The 18,504-nt window shown below is 40.4% G+C and overlaps 1 protein-coding gene across 3 annotated transcripts in view; it reads left to right on the top strand.

Annotated features, from left to right (window-relative positions):
• The window catches only part of FAF1 (Fas associated factor 1), a 305,232-nt gene that overhangs the window by 192,582 nt on the left and 94,146 nt on the right, over positions 1 to 18,504 (top strand). For 2 of the 3 annotated variants that reach the window (XM_075935954.2, XM_075935956.2), the window contains 4 exons: positions 9,893 to 9,988; positions 12,322 to 12,448; positions 14,133 to 14,196; positions 15,189 to 15,270. In XM_075935954.2, coding sequence (XP_075792069.1) covers positions 9,893 to 9,988; positions 12,322 to 12,448; positions 14,133 to 14,196; positions 15,189 to 15,270 — 369 coding nt within the window. The remainder of the gene's footprint in view (positions 1 to 9,892; positions 9,989 to 12,321; positions 12,449 to 14,132; positions 14,197 to 15,188; positions 15,271 to 18,504) is intronic. The other variant, XM_075935955.2, reaches the window with a different exon arrangement.

Genomic DNA, 18,504 nt, shown 5'->3' with positions numbered 1-18,504 from the left:
GTTCCTGCCAATGCACTGCTGGCCTTGAGGATCCCGGTAAGAATGTGGGATCCCAGACTAGTGGGAAGAGGTCTGGGACATCCAGTAACCGCCAGGAAAGAGAGCTTGCATGTGCACTTTCAGATTCTGTCTCCCGCTTTGCCATATGTCAACTGCCATCATCTAAGGAGCAGTCACCCCCAGAGGAACCCTTTGGTGTGACCCCATCACCTGTGCCTGGACAGAAGCGGGTCCCGAAGATTGAGGAGCATCTGCCTGCCAAGGTTGCTGAGAGAGGTTCTAGAGGTGGGGATGCAGAACATACTGATGAGACGGATTTATGCAGTGCTTTTTCTACAAGGGCAATTCAATCTTAACAGTCTCTTGGCAGTGTAGCAGTCATACTTTGTTGGCTCAACAATTGAAATGGGCACTTCTGGGAATAAGGTCATGGGGAGGTGGGGTCTTTTCTTGTATATATTAAGGAACAGAGAGGGGGCTGAACAGATGTAAGGCAGCTGCCTGTAGAAATGTCATTAGCTCCTTCCTTCCATTTTCTTTTCAGGAAAAGATTATTATTGTCAGCAACCTTGTGGCTTTAATGTTATAGCAGGAGCGAGTGGGTCTGGACCTTCCCCTAGGTCTTTTGGATGCAATTCAGGGACATATTACCTCCCCCAACCTCCTGGTTTTTTAATGTTACCGGTAGTTGTGCCCTCATTTACTGTTCTTGTCATTAGGTAAAAGTGGCCCAGGGCTCATTGATTTAGTCAGGAAGGTGATAGGCTTTCACCTCCAGGCTGTTTAGTGGTTGTTGCACTCTGACTCTGGCCTGGAAGTCCCTTGCTTTTCTCTCTTCTCTGTGTGCTGGGAGGCTGGACTTTGACTTTCACCTATTTTAACCTCCGTTCAATAATAATCTTTTTTAACACCTTGTGACTTGTGCAAAGTGCATGGCCAGACCAGGCATTTTCCTGTTGATGGCTCTTGGAAGAGTTACTTGTTTTTAACCCAATTTTCCCCACTGAAGTTCTTTCCTTTGGAAGCCTGTTTTATGCCTTTATTCAAGATGGGTTGACCAAGCTGTCCCATCTGATTGTTCCTACTCGGTCAAGCTGGAAGTCAGTGACAAATTTTGCGGTTCAGACAAGAATCTGCTCTTTGCATCTTTTAAATAAGGTCCTTGCTGAATTCAGGCAGCACGGCCTCAACGGGCTGCTCAATAGCTATAGAAAATGTTTTTCAGGGATTGTTCTTCCTGGGGGAATTTAGAGTTTCCTCTCTCTGGCTGCCTGCCCTTCAGTGGATGAGATTCATGTGCAACCAGGCAGATGGTTGTCCTGGAGAGGTTGGTGAATGGTCCTTTTGCGGCATGACCAAGAAGCAGCTCTGTTGAATATGTGTCAAGATATGGCATTATGTCCTCCACCCTGATCTTGATACAGCCTGGAGGATGCCTCTGTCCCCAGCTTTGAGGATGTTGATAACCTCCTCTTCCTAAGCACTCCAGTGACTTACAGTGGAGGATCCTGCATAGTGTCATAGCAACCAATCCTTTTCTACACCATTACCTCTGAGGAATCTGTACTGTGCCCATTCTGTTCAGTTTCAGACACAGTACAGGCAGTCCCTGGGTTACGTACAAGATAGGGACTGTAGGTTTGTTCTTAAGTTGAATTTGTATGTAAGTCGGAACAGGTGTCCAGATTCAGCCGCTGTTGAAACTGACCAGCGGCTGACTACAGGAAGCCCGAGGCAAAGCTGCTCTGCCCCAGGCTTCCTGGAATCAGCCGCTGATCAGTTTCAACGGTGGCTGAATCTGGACGCCTGGGACAGAGCAGCTGGGGTGCTGCCGGGTAGGTCCAAAGCCGCGGGCGGAGCAAAGCCGCGGCAATAAAAGCCGCTCCGCGTCTCCCTGTGGAGCGGCTTTTCTCGACACTGAGGACGCAGGCGGAGGGACCGCAGCGCGTCTGGGTGGGCCGCCACCCAAGTCCTCCGCGGCGAGAAAAGCCCCGTTCGTATCTAGGGATCCGACATAAGTCGGATCCACGTAAGTCGGGGACTGCCTGTATTTCATTTTTCCTACCTTGTCCCCATTTGATTCCTCTTTTTGGTTCTTTGCAGCAGCTTTTCAGTGATTTGGGAATGGTTTGGTTTTACCCCTCAGTCTAGAAAATCCAGGGAACTGACTAAAAATGTGTCTGTTTCTTATGCTTTCGGCATACTTAGATCATAAGAAAAAAGTGATTCCTGGCCTTGGAGAACTTAACAGTTAAACTGGACTGGTAGTTTAGCACAGACATATGTTCAGAAGACTAGTTAGGACTGGAAGTTCCCATCTCAAAGTGGATTGTTTTTTTTTCTGTTGCATATGATGCTTTTCAGAGGAGAGGTCTAGTTAGCTTCCTCTAATAGTAATTTCCCACATCTGAAATGTCACTGATATTTCCACAGCCATAATGTGTTTTTGATGATACAACTTGTGTAGGATTATTAGATTTAAAATTTAAATAAACATACTGAGGTGCCTAAAAAAACTCCCTCTACCTCAGTTTATATTTTTATATTATTTAATGAGGTTCAACTATTCAGGAAATAAAACCCATCCATGATTTGATAGTCTTTTCATAGGGATAACCATTGAACAAATGCAAATGATTGAGTATTCCCTCTGACTGTTGGCTATTTGGCTACCAGCACTTCTTTTGATTTTTTTAAATAGTTATTAATTACATGTTATGATATGAAACCTGTAGAGAAAAGCAAAAACAGTTTAGCCAAAAATGTTTACTAAGGGCCAATGAATTAGTCACTAAATGTAACATGTTCTCCATCAAGTGAAAGTCACATTTCAGGTAGTTTCTTTGAAGTGTAGATTTCAGTTCCTAGGCAGCAGCGTGTTGAATCACACCATTAGTTTTGAAGGATGCCTGCCATGAACTATGTGTGGTATAAACCCTATGTATGTACCGCAATCTGTTATGACAACCTTTAATAAACAGTTCTGTATTCAGTCAGTGAATCACCTATGAAGTTTTCTTTTGAGCTACTATTGCCCTTGTGGCCACAGTCACTTTTTTAAATGTCAAATTGCAGTATGGTTACTACCGACAATCTGTTATTTTAGCATTATTGCTTTATCCAGCGGTTCTACACTCCCATGTAAGGGTCCAAAGATGCAGCTGCTGCTATTTTAGCTTAATACTGTAATAATAGCTGTTGAGTGGGATTTGGGGCTTGGATGTGATTACTTGGGCTTTGTGTGAAATTTTACCCTTATTTGACTTTGCTGAGAGAATCCTAAATAACTCTTCTATGCAGTGGTTTCTAAAATATTCAAACTATTAGTATAGTAAATTCACAAACTGATACTGGGGAAAATTAGCAAGAGTCACACACTTTACAACTTACGTAGGCCAAACTGTACACCTAGTTGTGGAGAAACTAAATTAATTATTAGCATTAGTCTTCATACCTGAGGATGTGAGGGGAAACTCCTGCAGCTGAGATGTCCTTTTTAGGTGATGTATCTGAGGAACTGTCCCAGATTGATGTGGTGGTAGAGGAGATTTTTGTAAGAAATGGTAAGTTAAACAGTAATATACCATCAGGACCAGATGAAATTCACCCAAGAGTTCTGAAGGAACTCAAATGTGAAGTTGCAGAACTGTGATATATAACTTATCATTTTTTATATTTATTTCATTTTTTATTTCTGTTTTTTAAAAGGGCTTGCGCAGAGTTTGAAATGTATAAAGTGCATCGGAGTGGTGGCTTGAGCGTGAGAGAGTGAGCGTATGAATAAGACTGGCTATAAATTATTCATTCTATCCCTCCAGAAAGAGAGAGGAAACAATGCATAGGCCTCTGCCACTCATGCACCTCCCTCTTGGGTGAGATGGCTGGTGGTAGTGATAGTGTGAGTAGGGTTGCCAAGTGTCCGTTTTTTGACCAGAATGCCTGTTTGAAAAGGAACCCTGATGACTCCATTCAACACCTTTGACCAAGCTGTTAAAAGTCTAGTTGGTGCAGGTCTAGTAGGCTCTCCACTCATCGAACGTGTCCCTTGGCTCCTAGGAGGAAGATTAGCCACAGGGGCTGTATACACTGCCTCCACCCTGAGCACTTGTTCCAGTTTGTGCATAATAAGCTTCAGTTTTATATCCCTGGCAAAGTTTGTGGGTCTGGCAGTTAAAAGTAGTATTGTACTTACCTTTTGAAAATGTGTTTGGTGCCCTAAATTTTGAATGCATGGGTGATCATTTGGTTCACTTTTGTCTCTAAATTTCAAATACTTCATGTAGAGAATTATTTCTTTCAATAATAAAATGTCACCTTTGATCTCTATTAGTGCCTAAGTAAAACGTTGACTGTTGCATATTAACTAGCCGGCTGAGGTTATGCAAGATATTAATTAGCATGTTGTCTCATCACTTGGTCTTCTCTTACCATAGCTCCTACTTATATATCCCTTCAAGTTTCTGCTCTATCACCCACCCTGCTCAACATTTATATAAAGCCATGCAGTGTAACTGTAAGACTTCATCGTTTCAAGAGAGGGTATATAGTGTGAGGCATTGGACTTCGTCAGGAGACCTGAGTGCTCTTCATTGATCTGCTGTGTGAGTTTGGGCAAGTTACTTCACCTCTCTGAGTCTGTTTAGACTCTAAGTGCTTGGGGCAAAGACAGTTTCTCACTGGTAGTGTGTGCAATGCCTGGCACAATGGGGTCCCAATCTTAGTTGGAGCCTCAAGGGAAACATTTTTATTCATAACATGTAAAACTGTACATGGGAAATACCCAGTTCTATATCTCATTCCTGATGCCAATAATATTATCTTCAGCTCTCCTAGTGACTGGCTGAGATGGGTAGGTACATGAAAGGCCAGTGGATGAAATGATACCTGAGCAAGAGAGAGGTAATGCTGGTAGGAAAGGGGGCAACATTTTGAAAAGTTGGTGACCTCCTACCCCATAGTATCTACCACTGTCAAGATGCTCTCCACTAGCCATCTTATCTTAGTTCATAACTTGAGAATCCTTGTGGGCAGTCTGAAAATACCACCGTCAATCTGGGCCTGGCAAAAAAGTTGTTTCCCTTTGTGTGGGTTGATGATTTGGATAAAGTGCTTATGGCTTTGTGACTTCCAGGCTGAAATACCTCCCCACGCGTGGGGATGAGCACATTCCCCTTAAAGCTTCAACTTGTCCAAAACAGAACAGCCTGACTTCTATGGAATACCAGCTGTTGAGACACCGGCACTCTCATACTCCACTCACGACATTGGCTCCTCATTCAAAGTAGCAGCTCTCATCTGTAAGACCATCCAAAGCATTAGATCAATTTATGTAAAAAACTGGAAATAGTGGCTTCCTTTGACACTGTCCACCCAAAGGTGAAACTGCCTAAGAGGCAAGAGTCTTGCTCTGGATAGCAAAGAACAGAGCAACTGGAGTAAGGTTATTTAACTCTTAGAGGAAGGGAAAATGCTCATGTCTACTTTCATCCATCTGGCTTCTTTGGAAAAAGTAGAAGTGGAGAGAGAAATTCTCTCTCTCACATTTGAAAGAAAAAAAAATTCCTACAGTTCCCTACAGGGGACTGAAATCTATTCTCCTGTAGGGACTGTAGGGACTCTCTTGCTTTAGCTAATTTTTGAGAGGCACTCTGGTTGCAAATAAGCTGTGTGTGTGCGTGTGTGTGTGTGTGTGCGTGTGCGCGCCAAGTATGGAGAAAGGTATAAAAACTAGGAATGTTAAGGGTTAACTGATTACCCAGTAAGCATTCACCTTACTGGCATGCTTACTGGGTAACCCGTTAATCAGCGCTTGGCCAGAACAGTCTGTGGCGCAGTACAGCAGACCCTGCCTGGATGGAGTAGCCCCCACTGAACAGTCCGTACTATGATGGCTCACCTGGGCCCATCGCACTGCTGACACTGGCAGGGGGCTTCTGGGTTCTCCACCCATGGTCGGTTAACCAGTTAAACGTATAATTTTACCAGTTAACATTTGAAATGGGATTTCATATCCCAATAAAGAACAGTATGCTTGAAATTATGACTTGTTTTGTGTTCTCTATTCTGTATGTAAAGAACCAATCAGGGTATAATACTTGTGTTGTTGGAACCTTCTAAAAGAGAGCTATTTTGTGCTTTGAATCTTGAGGAGGTTAGTGTTGTGGAAGACTTAATTTTTTAGTCTTCCTTTTTGTGAGAGCACATATCTATATTAACCATTATTTTTCTAATGTTTCGAGTTTGGTAGCTTAGGTGAAGTTTCAGAATTTGTGACCATTAGTCACCAGGGCCTGATGAAATGCATCCTAGAATACACAAGGAGCTGATAGAGGAGGTATCTGAGCCTCTATCTATCACCTTCGGAAAATCATGGGAGACAGGAGAGATTCCAGAGGACTGGAAAAGGGGAAATATAGTGCACATCTATAAGAAGGGAAATAAGAACAACCCAGGAAACTACAGACCAGTTAGTTTAACTTCTGTGCCAGGGAAAATAATGGCGCAAGTAATTAAGGAAATCGTCTGTAAACACTTGGAAAGTGGCAAGATGATAGGGAACAGCCAGCATGGATTTGTAAAGAACAAATCATGTCAAACCAATCTGATAGCTTTCTTTAATAGGATAACGAGTCTTGTGGATAAGGGAGAAGCGGTGGATGTGGTATACCTAGATTTTAGTAAGGTGTTTGATATGGTCTTGCATGATATTCTTATCAATAAACTAGGTAAATACAACTTAGATGGGACTACTATAAGGTGGGTGCATAACTGGCTAGATAACCGTACTCAGAGAGTAGTTATTAATGGTTCACAATCACGTTGGAAAGGTATAACAAGTGGGGTTCCTCAGAGGTCTGTTTTGGGGCTGGCTCTGTTCAATATCTTCATCAACGATTTAGATATTGGCATAGAAAGTACACTTATTAAGTTTGTAGATGATACCAAGCTGGGAGGGGTTGCGACTAATCTGGAGGGATAGGGTCATCATTCAAAATGACCTGGACAAATTGGAGAAATGGTCTGAGGTAAATAGGATGAAGTTTAATAAAGACAAATGCAAAGTACTCCACTTAGGAAGGAACAATCCAGTCTCACGCATACAGAATGGGAAGCGACTGTCTAGGAAGGAGTATGGCAGAAAGGGATCTAGGGGTTATAGTGGACCACAAGCTGAATGAGTCAGCAGTGTGATGCTGCTGCAAAAAAAGCAAACATGATTCTGGGATGCATTAACAGGTGTGTTGTGAGCAAGACAAGAGAAGTCATTCTTCCGCTCTACTCTGCACTGGTTAGGCTTCAATTGGAGTATTGTGTTCAGTTCTGGGCACCACATTTCAAGAAAGATGTGGAGAAATTGGAGAGGGTCCAGAGAAGAGCAACGAGAATGATTAAAGGTCTAGAGAACATGACCTATGAGGGAAGGCTGAAGGAATTGGGTTTGTTTAGTTTAGAAAAGAGAAGATTGAGGGGGGACATGATAGCAGTTTTCAGATATCTAAAAGGGTGTCATGAGGAAGGAGAAAACTTGTTCATCTTGGCCTCTGAGGATAGAACAAGAAGCAATGGTCTTAAACTGCAGCAAGGGAGGTTTAGGTTGGACATTAGAAAAAAGTTCCTAACTGTCAGGGTAGTCAGACATTTATCTAACCTACTCTAAAATATCTCCAGAGATGGAGATTCCACAACCTCCCTGGGCAATTTATTCCAGTGTCTAGACAATATTTGGTCCTGCCATGAGGGCAGGGGACTGGACTTGATGGCCTCTCGAGGTCCCTTCCAGTCCTAGTATTTTATGATTCTATGAAATCTGATAAACTTATTGAATGCGAGGTAGATGTAAAATGGTAATGCTAGTTTTACCACAGAGAATACAGTTCTTGTGCTGTTGACACAGGAGTTTCATAGATAATTGAGCTTGACCTGTATGTCTGTTTTAATATTTCATTTGTTCCAGACTATTATTAGTCACATCCTTTTTGACTGTATATTTTGTAACTAAACTGCTATTTAACCCTGCTACAAGAATGTGACAGTAGGCTAGTCCAGGCAGGTAGCATTCACTTGGTAACTAGCATACTTAATCAGCTTGCTTCAACCTGCCGCAAATTAAAGCTTTGTGAGCTCTAGTGCATAAGTGGTGCATAAGTGATAAAAGCAGCTTGCATCATGGATTAAAATAAATAGGACATTTCCAGTATATTCTCTGCGGTAAATGAAATCTCAGCTTATGATTTATTGATGGTTTTTGGTTAAAGATAGAACAGATCATTCTTAAAGTGTGTGAGTGTGTAAAAAATATAATTGAAATCCCCATGGCCAAGAAAAGAACAAAATAAGATTTGTGTTTTGTAAGATATGGAACTATTGTTTCTATCCTGTAATCGTTCCATAAAGGAATAATTAAATACCAAACCACATATCTAGAGCTATCCTGAGATGAATCAATAATTCTGGTAGAGAATCAAAACTTTTCCAAGGTCATATTCTACAGAGGTTGAAATTGTTGCCAAACAAAACCTAGCATGCTAATTTCAGATCTGCTCAAACTGCCCAGAAAATTATTGAAAACCTTTGGTTGATTTTCAGGCCAGAAGGAATTTAAGACCAGAAGGAATCATGATCATAATGGAATCTGACATTCCTTGCGTAACATGTAATTAAATGTTACCCAGTCACTCCTGTATCAAGCCCAGTCTTTTGTATTTAACAATAGTGGAGGCTTTGGCTACATGTTAATGGGGTGACAATTAAACTTCTTAATACAGGTTGGACCGCACTGGTCCAGCGCTCTGGGGACCTGACTGGTTTTGAAGGAGGGGATTTGCTGGACATGGGGAGGTCCCTCCCCTTCTGGCCCATGCTTCCACAGGGTTAGGGCTCCAGCCTGCTCCTGCTGCTGCCCCAAGTGGCTCGCTAGATGCTGCTGGTCCTGCTGCTGCAGAGGCTGGAGCACCATGGCTGGGACTCTGCAGCCTGGGCAGAGCTCCACAGCCATCTAGTTCTGTGGCTAGGCCTGGAGCTCTGCAGTCAGAGTCTGGGGCAGAGGGCTGGAGCCAGAGCTCCTGACTGCCACTGAGGCTGGGGCTGAAGCTCCCTGGCCTCTGGAGCCAGAACAGGGTTTGGATGGAGCTCGACGGCTGCTGCTGGGGCCAGAGCTCCCTGCTGTGTCGCTCGTTTCCCCTCCCACACACACTGGGCTCCCGGCTGAGTTGCCACTGCTCCCTGTGGCACTCCTGCCCTACTGCCAGACCTCTCTATTCCTGGGCTCTGTGGTCCAGGAACATTCGTAGTCCAGCGTGGACCACAGATGTTGCCAGAACGGGGAGGCCCAGTTAAGGAAGGTACAATCTGTAGATTTTTTTTTTTTTTTAAAAGAATGAATTGTATTTCAAAAAGTGCAGAATATTTGTACATTTTTAATGAGTCGTGTAACTTACATTTTGGAGGATTTTTTTAAAGGGTTGATAGGGTTTAGAACATAATTTTCATAGATTATTTCTGTGTTAAAATGGCAGCTATTGAAAGAAACAGCAGCCAGTAGTTTTCAAGCAGCCTCTGCTACCCCATTTCATCTTCTGTTGGCAGCTTTTCCACTGATGACCTTGCGTAGCTGTAGAGAAACCCAAGGCAGGTAGATGCTGCAGCCTTTTTTGCCCAGTTGGGAATGAGTTACCGGTATTGGTGCCCTTCACATAAGCGAGGATGTTGCCTATTAATAGTAATTACACAATGGTGATTGCTTTTTTTTCTTCTAAATAACCTTCTTTTAATTTTTCACTCTTTATCTAGGTATAATTCCTTCAGACTTCTGCAGTGCAGTTTTTAACCCAAAAAGCAAAACTATTCTGAAATGAGACAATTGCATTAATAAATAATTGTTGCTTTGTTGCAGATGACTCTAGCTGCATCAGGGCTCACTTATCCTTGCCATCGACTTACAGTAGGAAGAAGATCTTTACCTGCACAAACCAGAGAACAGTCAGAGGAGGTAAGAAAAATCTGTCAGCTTCATAAATATAGTCGAGGAGGGAACAGCCAGGAGACTGTCTGCAATGGTCATTGTCTCCTCTAGTGTTGCTTCCCATGAGCAGATACGATGAATCAATCTGGAGTGCCTGTATAAAGTATTCAGTAGAAGGAAAAAGTGCAGCTGATGGAAAAGGGGGAGGAACCAAAGCAAGGAACTCATAATGAGGTATAATTTAAAAATAATCCAAAGAAAACTGAAAAGTATGTGGCTGATGAATCCTTGTAGCCAGTACTGTTAGTAATACCAGTACTGTTAGTAATACCTGTAGTTAAAGTTGTCTGGTGTATTCCCTGAGAAGCTTCTGCCTTCAGTTGCTTACAACTGTGTGAGACAATCAGGGCTGACATTTTCCATGTTTGTCTTTTGCCTCAAGTTAAATTTAAGTCATAACTTGCCATTTTAAATATTTTTCCATCCATTTTGTGTAGACTGCTCTAGCACAGTAAGCCCTGACTTGATGGGCAAAAAGAGTGTGTGTTTCTATCTTATTAGCACAGTTGAGTAGTTTACTGTAGTTTTGAACCACTGTCAAGATTTAAGGTAACAACCCTGAAACTGCACTAGCCTAGGTTCTCTCCTAGGCTGCCACTTAGTTAGCCAGTGCCTAATGACTAAGGTAATCTCCTGGTTAGAGAGACAAAATAAATATGGGGAAGTGAACTGATAAGTCTGGTTTACACATCAACAACAGAACTGTTAAGTGAGTTTAATGATAAGGCTAAATCTTGTCTTGTTTCCCCTATACAACCTTATTGAAAAAGCAAGTCTGATTTCCTAAAATACTTTATGAATCTAAGATATAAATTCTGTGTGATTTGCACAATTGAGGTAATTAAAACAGAAGGTTACTACAGATGTAATGAAGAGCAGAATATTACTGGTGACTGATCGTGAACCAGCAGTTATGTGGCTTGATTTTAAGATCCAAGTTTGCATTCGGAGACTTGATCATTCAAATTTATCATTCATGCACTTGAAATTTGAGTAAATTGGCTTTGTAAATTGTTGATGGGGGAAAAAATAAAGATAAAGCCTTGCAAATTAATGGCACATCAAGAGAAGGAGCATCATATCATGAAACCGAAAAGCAGCAAATTTAAAACCGAAAAAGAAATATTTGTTTTACATAAAATGTGATTAACATGTGACATTCACTCCCACAAAGGATTATTTAAGACAAACATGTGAAGTCTTATTGCCTTTCAAGCCACTCATGCAGGGTCTGGTGTTTTAAGCCTGGTCTGCACTTAAAACTTAGCTCAGCATAGCTACAGCCGTCAGTGTATGAAAAATCCACTACGCTGTGTGCTGTAGCAATGCTTACCTAATCCTCTGGTGCAAAAGGAGGTTGGTCAATGAATCAATGCTTCTGTTGACCCAACTACTATAATTTGAGGAAGTGGAGTTCCTATAGCAATGGAAAACCCCCTTCTATCACTGTAGTCTGGGTCTACCATATGGGGTTACAGTGGCATATCTGTGGTTCTGTAACTGTGCTGCTGAAGCACTTACAGTGTAGACATGGCTCCACATATGATTGGTTCAAGGTTGGTTGGTGTGTACACCCAGGGGCTGGGTGACATGGATGTATGGAACTCTGGGTTTCTCTTGTTGGGTTTACTGTTGTCTATTTACACTAAAGTTGTGAAATTGTAACAGTGTTGGTTTTTCTTAGCCTATATTCCAGTGGCTGGCTCTTTCTTCTCTTTCTGTAATGACATCATCACAACTCCTAAATTGGGCCTGGTGAGAAAGGTAGTTCTTACAAAGAAGTCATTTAAAGGGCAAGTTAGCAGAAGATGCTTGGGGGAGAAGTCCTCCTGAAGCTTTTTTGTGAGAGGATATGGGGTGTCCCTCTTGCAGAATCCAGAAGAGTTGTCCATTGAAGGCAGCTAGTGAAGGCACAGCTGGCTGGATGGGAACCTGTATTCTTGGTGCAACTGTCTTGTGTGTCTACCTACATATGGAAATGTATAGAGTTAGCTTGCTGGGCCAGAAGAGGACCAAGAGTCCCTGGATTTTGAGATAGTGGGAATAGGGTTAGATTAGGTCCCATCCCAAGACTTTTGCAGACTATTTCCCACTAAAATTGTCTAGACAGTGTTGTAGCACAGACATCAGAGTGTGAATCACAGAGAGCAACAAAATATTTTAATTTGAAGTACTGTGTGCAAGCACACATTTTCATATAAAGAAAGGCATTTTCAGTATATACTTGTTTATTTTTGCATTATATAAATGTGTTTCACTAACGGTGACTTAACTGTGTAACAGAAGCTTTCTTTTAATAGCAGTGCACTGATGTTCATATGGTGAGTGACAGCGATGGAGATGATTTTGAAGATGCTACAGAATTTGGAGTTGATGATGGAGAGATGTTTGGTATGGCATCATCTGCCTTGAGGAAATCTCCAATGAGTAAGTATTGAAAGTTAACCTACTGTTCACTATACAACACTGTAATGAAAGTGACGAGAATGGAAGGATTTAAACAGTAATAGGCAAGTAAATATCCTTAATTTCCCTATAGATCCCACTGATTATTTTCTAGAAGAAGGCACGCCATATTTCTGTGTCTATTTTGTTAAGTTTTGCATTGCTTAGTGCCACTTTCACATGAAAGGAAGGGGAGAGAACTGAGGAGCGGCAAAAAGATCCAGCTTAGAACGAATGCTTTCTGGGTACAGTCTCTAGTAGATGTTGAAAAAAAGCCCACAGTGGGAACATTAATTGCTATACCAATTCAGTTTAGGGTTGCTTTCTTTGACACAAATTACTACTGGATGCTTCAGAAAAAAACCTGATAATGGGCAACTATGGGATCATCTTCCCATAAGGAAATTTATTCGCATCCCTACGTACTTAGCCTGTGCGTGAAGCATGCCAGTTTAACTCATTCATAAATGCCTTTTTAATGTAACTGTGAAATTTGCTATTAGCTATGTAACTGACCATTTAAAAAAAAAATCTATTAAGCTTTCAATGTCAATATCTAGTGACAATAAGTTCCCATGTGTATTTTTTGTTGCATAAAATATTTCCTTGATCAGTGTTAGCCTTTTAATTTCATTAGGTGATTCTTTGCTCTCGTATCAGGGTAAGTAGGAGCACCTAGTTGCTTTATCTATGCCATTCATTTTATATACATCTCTACAAGTGTTCTTGTCTTTGGGGTATTTCTGCACTGCAATAAAAAACCCCGACAGCTCTGACTCTCAAATCCCGGATCTGCTAACTTGGGCTTTGGCTGTGGTGCTATAAAATTGCAGTGTAGATATTCAGGCTTGGTCTTGAGCCCAGGCTCTGAGACCTTCCCTCATCATGGGATCTTGGTACCTCATCTCCAATTTGAGCATGAACATCTGCACTGCAATTGTACAGCCAGGCAGATTGAGCCTCATGAGCCCAAGTCAGTTGACCTGGCCTCTACCACGGGTCTTTTATCTCAATATAGACTTACCTTCGGGTCTCCTTTTTTTGTCTAATTAATGTCGCTAAGTCATAGTGCTGAAATTTATTTTAAGATTATTCACAGACTAATAATTTCTCACCAACAAAATGGTTTCTCAGCTCTCCAAAGTAGGCTTCTTTATTCTTATATGTTAGTACTAGCAGACTTACCCAGCATTGCCAGGGCCCTTCAGGGCAGGGGGCTGGCGCTGTGGGTGGTGCAGGACTCATGGCAGTGGTTTGGGGATGTGTGTTTGGGGTGGTGTGCAGGCAGCTTGTGGTGGGGGCGAGGGAGGGACTGTTTGGGAGGATCAGGAGGAGCTCAAGGTGGTGGATTCCATCCAGCATGGGCCTCCTTCCTTTCCCCCCTCCCCCGCCAGCCCACCTTTCTGACCACCAGGGACTTTTTTTCCTGGGCTTCACTATTTAGAATGGCCCTGGGTATGTTCATGGAAGTGTCTGGAAAATCCATGTTTGCCCGAAAGGTTATATCAGCAACTGTTGGTGGAATTTATGTACATCCCCTATGGACACTGAGAAAGTTGTAAATGTATGAAAAATTAAGGAAGCAAAAAATGAATATTGTGGTGTGGTTATTAAAAACTGTTTCTTCCAGATAACATCAATATATATTTTTACTTGTTTTTTTAAGTGCCTGAAAATGCTGAAAACGAAGGCGATGCCTTATTACAATTTACGGCAGAATTTTCCTCGAGGTAAACTTAGGCTATTAACTGTGTAAGAAAGATAGTGATTTGTACCACATTGAAACTACAATTTAGCAGGCAATTCAAGTAAAAGTAAGGAAATATTTACGTTTATTTTAACTGGTACAAGCTTTTAAGGCTAGATTCTGCTTCACTTACATTAACTTGGGTGAGACCACTTGTGGAGCAAGGTCTATTGAGTGTGAGTTAAAACTGTGGAGTCTGTCTGAGAAGCCAATTGCTGGCTTGAACAATGTGGGTAGTTCGCTATAGCAATAGCCACCATAATGGCTACTGCTTCAGAACTGGTTGGATACCACGGGACTAGAGGGACAGTTAAAATACAGACAGTAAACAGTAGTACTGTTAATTTAATTTAATATAAATGAGCTTTTTCTAACTGTAAAGCTGATGATTACTAGAAAATAATATGCGTAAGTGCCATAATAGTTTTAAGAATGAGTAGCAGAATAATAAAAATCATTAGTTAAACATGTAAAACAGCTGCTTTTGAGCATTTATATGCAGTATACTTGAAACAGTTCACTGTTAAACAATTGCTTTATTTCATAACGTGTCACCTTTTGGTAGCCAATAAAATTAACCTGGTATATAGTTTGCATACCATTTTAATTTTTATAAAGCAGTTGTCTCTCCTATGGGATGAAAAGCTGTCCATATGTTTTGGACATTACTAATATGTTATTAAATAAGAATAACTCACAATTAACCAATAAGAATATAAGAGTGAGGAGAAATAGAACTATGATTGAGAAATTGTACTTTACAATTACACATTAACTTCAAAATCTAGTAGTTTGTGAGAGCAGGCAGTTATGATAGAGAAGTTCAGCAATGCCTCACAAAAACGTCAGAGGGTAGAGAAGACATTAAAGAGTTTGGCCAATGTGTGTATTTAAAAGGAATTTAAACAGAACTGAGATTGACTGAAAAAAATTACATTTTTTTTAATTAAATGAATATTTGTGATTTTCAAATAGATATGGTGACTGCCATCCTGTTTATTTTATTGGATCACTAGAGGCTGCTTTTCAAGAAGCCTTCTATGGGAAAGCCAGAGATGTAAGTGTGTGTTACTTTTATTTTACTATAAATAGTATAACATTATTAAAAGAGATGAGTATTATATTTCACACCATGCCAAAAAGTTATGACTTTTTCTACATTACTGTAGGGTTGAACCTCTCTAGTTGGGCACCTCTGGGATCTGCCTGCTGCTGAACCAGAGAATTTGCCTAACCATGGGAAGTCAATATTGTCTAGCAGTATTGCCAATGCTTCCACTGCCTACTGGGCTCTTAGAAGACATTTAGGGGTAAATTAGAGCTAAGTAACAGCACAAAACACTGAAAGCCAAGAGTGTAAACAATCTTTATGGGACCACGGGAAACCTAGCCACACCCAGAGTCGTAACTAGCTAATTTGTCACCTGAGGCAAGACCATCCTCGACATGGGTGGAATGCAGTAGCTGTCTTTTCTGCGCCCCCTCAGCTATGCACCCGAGGCAAGTGCCTCACTTGCCTTGCCCTTGTTACAGCCCTGGCCACACCCATGACATCTGGCTAACTAAAATCATGTCAGACCACGGATGGTGCTGGACCAGAGTGTGCCAGCCTAGAGAGGTTCAGCCAGTAGTAAGCAGGTTCATACCTTTATGTGACTGAAATGTTCACCCTGCTTGTTATTGGAATGAGGGGGATAACATCAACTTGCCAACTAATCTGTTCTGTGCTGAACTGTCCGTGGTTACATAACCAATCTGAGGCTCCATTGGCCTTGGCCAAAGTTCTGGCAGTCATCTGAGCTACTAATGACTTTTTTCTGTAAGTGTTGGTCTCCTGTCACTAGATATCACTAGTTGGGAGCCTTGAGGCTGACATTGACAAAGTTCTATATTTGGACCTCTTTTAAATAATAGCTGATAAAACTGTAAATTTACTAATTTGATTGCAAGGCCATTGGAGCAGAGAGTATACTCCCCTTTTGTGTCGATATGTCATTCAGTTAATTATGGAATAGTACTCTAGTTTGGAATGTAAAGTTTCTGTTTGGCTAGATGGGCACCTCAGAGTTCTGATGGTCCACATCCACTTGTAAAAGTTGTATTTCCATAAAATAAGTAAGATAATATTTGAAGTAAGGCCTGGTGTCTTGGATCTGAAAGGGTATGTACTTATTCCTCTGTAATAGTCAACAGCTAGATAAAGACTAAAACACAAATAAAACGCTTAAGCAGCTTTAATTAGTACTTTAGCTGTCTTGATATGGGTCCTAAAAGAAATGTGCAAATGAAGTGTGTTTGTCTCTCTTAAATTACTTGTATTGAAATGGCCTATAAGTGTTCCTTGTAACACAATCTCCACTACTTGCTCTAAGGTCTAAGCCAACATTTATCTGACATGTTTGCACACCTCAGCAAGTTTCTTGCAGAGTACCTGCTAAATTTGGAACCTAGTTTTGTGAACTTACATGGTTGACAGGGCATAGATTGCTCAAGAACATTTCAGTAGCAAAATAAGAATTGATTGTGACTTCTAGGAGTGGTGGATGCCAAAGCATGATGTCAATAAAGCAAGTGAATCCATGTCAAAAGATGTTTGATTTATAGAGTTCGCTTTTGACATCTTATCTGAAGTGATTACAGGCATATCATTATAACAACAAAGGACATTTTAGTAGCTCTCAAAAATATTTTATACCTCCAAACTGAATGTTCATCTTCAAAACACTTTTCATACTCTACTAACATACAGGATATAGACATAGTATATTTCCAGTATTTTTCAAGTAAGTTCAGACCGGATCCTTAACAGGATATATTTAGCAGTTTATTATTTTTAGTACATTTATTTTAGAATTTTATTTGTAAGGAGTGGCTGAATTTTTGCGCAAAAAAAAAAAAAGCCTGAAATATTGATTCCTTTTTATAGTTAAATTCTTATAGTAACTTGCTACATTAATTTATATCACATTGCAATGTTTTGTATTTTAAAGATGCTTATGAAATAAAGTTTGATATTTTTGTGCCCTTTGTTACTATAAAAATCTTTTCAATATTACAAGAACTCAAAAAGAAAAAAGTAGACACTATTCTGTTTTTTATAATTATTAGGTTTTATAAAGTGACTGAAAATATGATGTTTTAATTAAGGAAACATTTAAGAAACTACAAGCTAAATATCCCATGTTCTAATTTATACCGGGAAGGGCACGTAATTTTATCAGGGCAACAGATGAGCTTCAAGCAGCAGCATTCTTCACTTGAAGTGAGAAATTGAGTTCCAAGAGTAAATAAAAACAAGATTGAAGGTTTAAATCCTCTGCTAGGCTTTTTGAACTTATATACTCATTAAATGTTTATTGGAGTGGTGGGATTATGAAGGATTTGGGGAGCTTCATCAACTGGTATATAGTTAATCACTAAGTAAAACACTACATTTGATAGAGTGTTTCTCACGATGCCACACTCAATCCATCTTAATGAAAACTGCTTCAAACTGATTTAATTTGAGAGCACTTGGCGGTGAGAGTGCTTATAGATCTTAGCCTTATTCTTGAGGAATTTGCTATCTACAGCACTGTAGAGTCCAGTTTCAGTGAGACGGCCATTAATATCTTTATTTCCCTTTATATTGTTGGGTTTTTCTGGAAAAATTTGTTTATATAAATATGTAGCCTTGTGGCAGAAATATTTGAGCAATGATTTTATTAAAGGATTTTACCAAAATCAATTTGTAGTTACTTTGAGATACTTTTTAATATAGTTGTTTAAACATTTTGTCATAAAAATAGATATTTTAATAGAGCCTTTTCTCTAACTCTTTCACTTACATGGGTCAGAAACCATAGACATTTGATATTTTATTTCAAAAATTAACTAACGTTGGTAATGGCTTCTTTTTTAATTTTAATATGGCTAACCATGTCTCATTTTTGACTAGCATATTCACCTTGGCTTCATGACTTTGAAACTTTAGATATCTAATATTGTGTTTACTTTTAAAGCAATCTCTGATGTGACAGAGACAGAGAAAAATCTAGCTGTGAAGGGGAGAAATAGGCACAACTTCTGCCTTGATTTATATCCTCTGTATAGATCTGCTCAGAGAGTTTTGAGTCCGAATATGGTCCATGATCTTCCCTAAAAATGCCATGAAAGCGACTGCATCAGCTAGTCCTTTGTACTCACTAGCAACCTACCGAATGTACAGCTAGCTGTCTCCCAATTCACAACTTATGTCCTGAAAGAGCTTTTTAAATCTAGCTGTACATTCTGTTATGAGTTCACAAGAAGC

This window comes from Pelodiscus sinensis, chromosome 9 (genome assembly GCF_052426305.1).
Source record: "Pelodiscus sinensis isolate ZL-2025 chromosome 9, ASM5242630v1, whole genome shotgun sequence".
NCBI classification, from domain to species: Eukaryota; Metazoa; Chordata; order Testudines; family Trionychidae; genus Pelodiscus; species Pelodiscus sinensis.
The sequence above is the reverse complement of the archived record's forward strand: the minus strand, read 5'-3'. Positions and strand labels throughout refer to the sequence as shown.